Source organism: Gekko japonicus, unplaced genomic scaffold, assembly GCF_001447785.1.
Source record: "Gekko japonicus isolate JY-2015 unplaced genomic scaffold, Gekko_japonicus_V1.1 scaffold126, whole genome shotgun sequence".
NCBI lineage: Eukaryota > Metazoa > Chordata > Lepidosauria > Squamata > Gekkonidae > Gekko > Gekko japonicus.
Window position 1 is genome coordinate 1907357 of NW_015162477.1, and position 7259 is coordinate 1914615.

Here is a 7259-nt window from a genome sequence, read left to right on the forward strand (position 1 = left end):
GGGGGGGGGGGGGGAATAAAGCAAAGTTTTGGAGGGGAAATTCAAATAGACACAATACTTTCTTATCAAACCTAAACTTCTTTTATTGATTGAACAACAACAAATACCTTAGCATAAAAATTGTACTACTTCATATAGTTATGGGATTTAAAAGTACGAATATCTTCACTGTCTGTAAGAAAAACTGCAAGTATATCCAGCACATGAGAGAGAGTAGTCAGCGGCTGCTCCCCTACGCTATCATAGCCATATATATATAGTTTTGCCATCTGAGAGGAAAAATAAACGATGAATGTAGACATCAACATTTGTAGTAAATGTAAACAAAAAGTATATTATTTGGACAGAAACTCTCACAGAGTCACAATAGGGAGGAGTATCAGCATGTTTGGATACTATTTGATTTTTTTTAGTTGCCGACCACAGCTACTTACAACATTAAAAACACTATATTCCTTAATAATGTATTAGGAGTAAACATACATTATTGTTGCCAAATTATATTTAAACAAAAATGCTACCCAGAATTTCCCAGTTTTCACGCTGTGTGCTTGGAATGAGTGAAGTGCTTTGTTAGACAAGGTTTTTCTCACTCAAAAGAGAAAATATTTCATAGGAAGTTTTTTCCCGCACTCGTCAAAATGTCCCAAGTTTTTCAACGGAAAAACTGAAAAGGTCCTCAAATGTTTTTGTGTTATACATTTTCAGTGTGAAAAACTTTGCCTAAAGAAGCATTTTATCCATTTTAAAGGATCAGATATCTCAGAAGGGTTTCAGATTTCCCCTCTGAAAAATTTAAAAATGACCTGGGGGGGGGGGGATTTCCCAAATGTTTTTCCTCCCCACCTCAGGCCCTCACATCTCTAGATGGCCATAATCCTGAAATTACTTCACAACATAAATGTTATGACATTTTGCTGTCTCAGCAGTGACTAATATGGTAAACAGTAGGCTAAAGACCAGAGCCACTAATTCTGTCCAAAAATTGAATAGATCACAAAGAAAACTTGAGAGAATCCTTGCAATATAAGCCAGAGTCATACTAAATAAGACCAAGGGCTTGAGACTCAAACGAAGCGCTATATCTTACAAGGGTCAGGACCAGCCTCTTTAGCTCTGGAGAAAGGGGCAAACAGGAGCCCCCTATGGTCATTTTTGCAGGTGAAAACAGCACGGGGGTTAATGAGAATATGCCTCTTCTCCCCACTCACAGCACTCCAGAGCTAAACAAAGCAACAAAGCCCTGTTCTTCCATGTGACAGTGAATTGACACCCATGTCTCAACCTGCACAAGATGCAATGTCTAGTTTGAGCCTTAGCTGTGCAGCACTGGTTTTTGTTACCTTTCAAGCAAGCTTTTTTTTTTTTTTGCACACTTAGGACTTGCAGCACATCGCTTACATGCTAAAATCCTCAAGAGAGATATATTTGCTTCAAAGTGATAGGACTGACCCGTTAACTGAAATGCTTTGAATATTCTTTATATGTAAGCCTTTTAAAAAGTCACCTTAGAAAATCAGTCATGCTATTTACATGACCATGGTCACTGCTGTCAAGTGCCCTCCAACTGCAAATGAGCATTCTGGCCAATATAAAATTTACATAGCCTTCGTAAAATGGCTGAAGCAAAAACTTTTTTAAAAAATTTCACGTATAAAACTGCAATTTGAATTTTCAGTACAGCCATTTAGCAGGACAGAGGGGTGGAGGCTCAGGGATAACTGCCGGTTTTATCCTGTGGGTATCCAGGGAGTCCACAACTTCTTAAACTTCCCTGTCCACCTCCACGGTTCCAGGCAAGACCTCAGGGCCATCAAAGGCCCCTGATGCAGAAGACTTGGCACCTCCTCCCTGGCCTGCTCTTTGGCTTCTTATATGAGCCAGGCTTAATTATAAGCATGCCCAACAGCTTTCCCTGAACTCCCACCCTTGAGACTCTGTGTGCTTTTAGTGAAAGGTAACTGAGGCCAAGAAGTGCTCCAAGCAGGGGTCTTTTCGTAGAAAAAGAGCTGCAGGAGCTCATTAGCATATGGTATGCTAATGAGCTACTGGGCTATTAGCATATGCCATGCCCCCTGACATCACTGGAACTGATGGCAGAAGGGGAAGCAAAAGGGGGGAGGCATCTTCAAAAGCCTCCCATCCCCTTCCCCAGCTGGGGGCGGGGAAGCGAAGAGAGAAGGGGTTTAAACTTTAAGCCCCTTCTCACTACAGTTGGGCCACAGGAGGAAAGACGGAAGGAAAGAAAGAGAGTAGAGAGAAGGAAAGAAGGAAGGAAAGAGGGAAAGAAACAGAAGGAAAGAAGGAGAAAAAGAAAGAGAGAAGGGAAGAAGGAGGGAAACAGGGAAAGGAGGGAAAAAGAGAAGAGAAGAAGGCAGGAAAGAAAGAGAGAAGGGAAGAAGGAAGGAGAGAGGGAAAGGAGAGAAGGAAAAAAAGGGAAGGGAAAGAATGTCCAAGTCACTCATGCAAACTGAGGGAGCCTGCTGCTGGCTCCCACCCTTATCAGGAGGTACGCTGTTATGAGTTTTTTGAGGGACGAAACAGCAGGTAAACAAGGTAAGTGTTGGAAGTGGATGCAGTGTTTCTGTGTACAAAGTGTATGAGAATTCCAGAGGGTGGAGGCAGAGCTAGTAAGGTAGGTCAGCTTCCACTGTATCCTTCCTCTTGTCTGCTATTCTGCGTTCTTCTTGTTTACCCGGATTGATATGTTTCTTAAAACAACCAGCCTGGGATGGACGTTATGCCTAGGGCTGTATCCCCACCTTTTGCGCTGCACAAACAAGCCGTTAGCTAACAGTAATTACAGATGTTACTCATGAGTAAGTGGAGAACCTACCAACTCTCCCTGATCTAAATGAAAAAAAGACATTTCACTAGTCAATGATGACTGGGAGCCCCAACATATTATCTACAGTTGCATAGCCAATCAGAATTTTACTCTGACGGTGATAAAAGTTGCATCGTCTTGTGATCAGTGTGGATGTTTCTCGATGGGCAGTCTACAAAGGATGGCTATTGTATGAATGGATCCAGGTGGGTAGTTGTGTTGGTCTGAAGCAGCTGAACAAAGTTTGAGTCCAGTGGCACCTTTAAGACCAACAAAGGTTTATTCAAGTTATAAGCTTTTCATGTGCATGCACACTTCTTCAGATACAATGAAATTTCATTGTATCTGAAGAAGTGTGCATGCACATGAAAAGCTTATAACTTGAATAAACCTTTGTTGGTCTTAAAGGTGCCACTGGACTCAAACTTTGTTCAGCTGCTTCAGACCAACACAACTACCCACCTGGATCCATTCATACAATAGCCATCCTTTGTAGACTGCCCATCGAGAAACATCCACACTGATCACAAGACGATGCAACTTTTATCACCGTCAGAGTAAAATTCTGATTGGCTATGCAACTGTAGATAATATGTTGGGGCTCCCAGTCATCATTGACTAGTGAAATGTCTTTTTTTCATTTAGATCAGGGAGAGTTGGTAGGTTCTCCACTTACTCATGAGTAACATCTGTAATTACTGTTAGCTAACGGCTTGTTTGTGCAGCGCAAAAGGTGGGGATACAGCCCTAGGCATAACGTCCATTCCAGGCTGGTTGTTTTAAGAAACATATCAATCCGGGTAAACAAGAAGAACGCAGAATAGCAGACAAGAGGAAGGATACAGTGGAAGCTGACCTACCTTACTAGCTCTGGCTCCACCCTCTGGAATTCTCATACACTCTGTACACAGAAACACTGCATCCACTTCCAACACTTACCTTGTTTACCTGCTGTTTTGTCCCTCAAAAAACTCATAACAGCATACCTCCTGATAAGGGTGTGAGCCAGCAGCAGGCTCCCTCAGTTTGCTTGAGTGACTGGGACATTTGCCTCTAGAGCCAGTGAGTCTTGCTCAAGGTCTTCTCAGCAAGCTTCATGAAGACCTCCTCTATCAACTCCACAGCTCTCACTGAGGCCTATGGTTGCCATGGAGGCCATTTTGTATCTCCTGAGTGAGAGTAGGAGGTGGCTGCTCCTCTTCAGGCTCAACCATGTTGACTTACAATCACACTAATCATGACACAGAGCCAACATCTGGCCCTGGAAGCCACTCTCTCCTACAATTATATTTTTAAAAAACTAACTTTGAATTCTTTAATTTCGCAGCGTTTCAAATGAGACCTACCTGAGCTGGGAAGAACCAGAAGAAAAGGTTGCTGTTGTGAGTCTTGTTGACTGTGAGATAGCCAGAGTAGCTCTTCACGTTGTCTCCTGGGAGAAGGCCTACCAGGCTTAATTGCCTTCCTACAGAATGACAAACAGCACAACCACAAAAATCAAGTCAATTATTTACAAATACAAACAGCCATATAAAGAAGTGTTCAAGAATGCAGGGATAGTCAGCATATAGTCACTCTTCACTTATGGCAATAGGCAAAATATTTAAAAGATATATTTACTCTATTGGAAACTACCTGCTTTTCTGCAAATACCTAGAATGAAGAAATACCGATCAGCTTAGAAAAATATTAGGCTAAGAAAATACTTGTTTGGGCAGAGCAAAAGTTGGGAGCGCAGCCCTGGGAATAAAGTCCATTTTCTTGGCTTAGCAAACAATTCAAAATTCAAGCTACAAGAGGCAACCACACATTCAGTGTAATGACTTGGACTAAAGTGAGAAAAACGGGTGAGTTTACACCCTTCCCTCCATGGGCTGTCAGACTTGTCTTGAAAGAAGACTCTGGCCATACCACACCACACTAGAGATGCACTGGCAATTAAAGGCATTTTTTAGCTTTAGTAAGTACTATACTTGCAAACTGGGCCAGTGAGTGCCAGGCAGGACCACAAAGAGCAGGCCTTGGGAAGATGATTATATCAATGGCAACAGCGACAACAGAACCAGAGTGGGGGAGTGATGTCAGCCAAGACTAACCTTCTGCCACTTTCCTAAGACCAGGTTCAGAACAGAAATGTGTACTCGCAATGTAACCAATTTAGTATGACCTCAAGTGCTTTATGACTACAAGATAATGTAAAAATCACACAAATTAACCAACATCACAAAAAGGATATGTTACAGAACCATCTCCAATGGAGAGCCAGTTTGGTGTAGTGTTTAAGTGTGCGGACTCTAATCTGGGAGAACTGAGTTTGATTCCCTACTCCTCCACTTACAGCTGCTGGATGACCTTGGGCAAGCCATAGTTCTGTCAGAGCTGTCCTTGAAAGAGCAGTTTGTCAGAGCACTCTCAGCCCCACCTACCTCACAGAGTGTCTGTTGTGGAGTGGGGTGGGGTGGGGAGGGGAAGGGAAATGAGTTTTTAAGCCACCCTGAGACTCCCTTGGGTAGTGAAGGGCGGGGTATAAATCCAATCTCTTCTTCTTCTTCCACTGTGGCTAATTTAAAGCAAATGTCTCTGGTACAGTAGTTAAACTTTTGGACTAGGATCTGCAGAAGCCAGTTTCAAATTCCCACTCTGCCATGGAAGCTTGCTGGGTGACCTTGTGAGAATCAGAGTCTCACCGTAACTCTCCCCCCCCCACAATATTAAATCACAGTTGACTTATGGTGACCTCCATGAGGTTTTCAAGTCAAGAGACATTCAGAGGTGGTTTCCCACTGCCTGCCTCTGAGTTTCAACCCTGGTATTCCTTGATGGTCTTCCATCCAAATACTGACCAGGGCCACCCCTGCTTAGCTTCCTAGATCTGATTAGATCAGGCTAACCTAGGCTAACAAGGTCAGGGCCAGCCTAACTTACCTCACAGGATTGTTGTGAGGATAAAATGAAGGAGAGGCGAATGACATCAGCCACTCCCCCCCCCCGAGAAGAAAGGTAGGGTATAAATGAAGAAAATACATACATAAATCTCCGGTAAAAATAGTCAAATGAGGAATTAAAGCACAGTTCCTGGCAATAATTCCAAACAGGACATGAATGCAGAATATGATCATTGCAGAAATATTCTGAGGAAAAGATGGAAACATTAACAAATATTCTCTAAGTTTAACAAAACTCATTTTACCTTCCTCAGTTCTGCCGCTTTCAATATAAGGAGTCAAAAACAGTGGTTGTCCGGGATCCCCTCTTATCGGTGTGGAACACTTTATTCCTTTAAACATTCTTCGGAAAACGCTTGGTTGCTTACGAGTGCTGCCTTGATCAAAGGTCAAGCTCAGGCTCAGCAAAGCCACCAAAACTATTATCTTGCTCATCTTTTCATTCCACTACCTTAGGAGAAAACAGATTGGAATCAGGATTGGAAACAGAATTAGCACTGGTGGCGGCGGCTGCTTTGCAAAGCTCATCTGGGTTCTAGCCTCCCCCAGGTGCAGCGAAGGAATGTGACACCACAGCTACAGCAAAACAAATTAGTTTTACTTATAATCTTGAACTTTAAAACCACCACTGCAGCAATGTTTGAAGTTTAACTCAGACAGCACCTCCTCTTGACAGTTTAGGAGGAATCGCAAAACTTTCACAAACACCCTTCTGAAAATACAAGGGACCCCATCACAAAAACAATACAGCAGTTAACATTCTATACTCTAAAAATATCCACCTATAACCCCACTGCTCTTAGAGTGTTCAGTTATATTAGCCTTAGCCTGCAGCCTGAAGCATGCAATCAAGTTACAGGTTTGTCTCCACAACTGTAATTCCATCCTGCTCTTCCTCAGGGCAGTTCCTTGCTTTTCCACTGATCCGCATAACCACCCTGTGGTTTTGAGATTGGACCCAGCCCCCATGGCAACCTTTTTGTGACTGGTCCCTCCCACCCACTCTGTGGCAGCCATTTTCTTGTGGTGCCCACCACCTGTTCTTAAAATTTCAAATGTGCCTACAGGTTCAACAAGGTTCGGGACCCCTGCCTCAAAGACCAGCAGAAATATGCATTAAGTGAGCTCCGACTCACAAAAACTTACCCTAGAATAAATTCCATTCGTCTTTAAGGTACTCTGGATTCCGCTTTCATTTTGCTACCGCAGATGACATGCCTACCCATCTGGAATTAGTTTGAAACCCATCAAAGTGGGGTTACATTCATGATGGATAGGGAATTTTTATCAGAAGCAGACTTACTTATAGGTTTTCCTGCAGGTTTGGATGTAACAGAGACCAGTGCCTATCACTGGCAATTCTGAGGGTACACAGAATTCACACAACAAAGAAACTACTCCCTGATACAAAAGCAGACCAGGCTTTTATTTGACATACTTCCAAACTGATTTTATAGCACTGCTGATCTCTACAAAACAACCCTATT

The 7259-nt window shown here is 42.9% G+C and overlaps 1 protein-coding gene across 2 annotated transcripts in view; it reads right to left on the reverse strand.

Annotated features, from left to right (window-relative positions):
• Positions 1-6220, reverse strand: part of CPVL (carboxypeptidase, vitellogenic-like) — a 62841-nt gene extending 56621 nt beyond the window's left edge. For both annotated transcript variants that reach the window (XM_015405791.1, XM_015405792.1), the window contains exons 1-2: positions 6018-6220; positions 4174-4292 (exon numbers count right to left, since the gene is read on the reverse strand). In XM_015405791.1, coding sequence (XP_015261277.1) covers positions 4174-4292; positions 6018-6207 — 309 coding nt within the window. In that variant the 5' untranslated portion in view covers positions 6208-6220. The remainder of the gene's footprint in view (positions 1-4173; positions 4293-6017) is intronic.
• Between the last annotated feature and the right edge of the window lie 1039 nt (positions 6221-7259).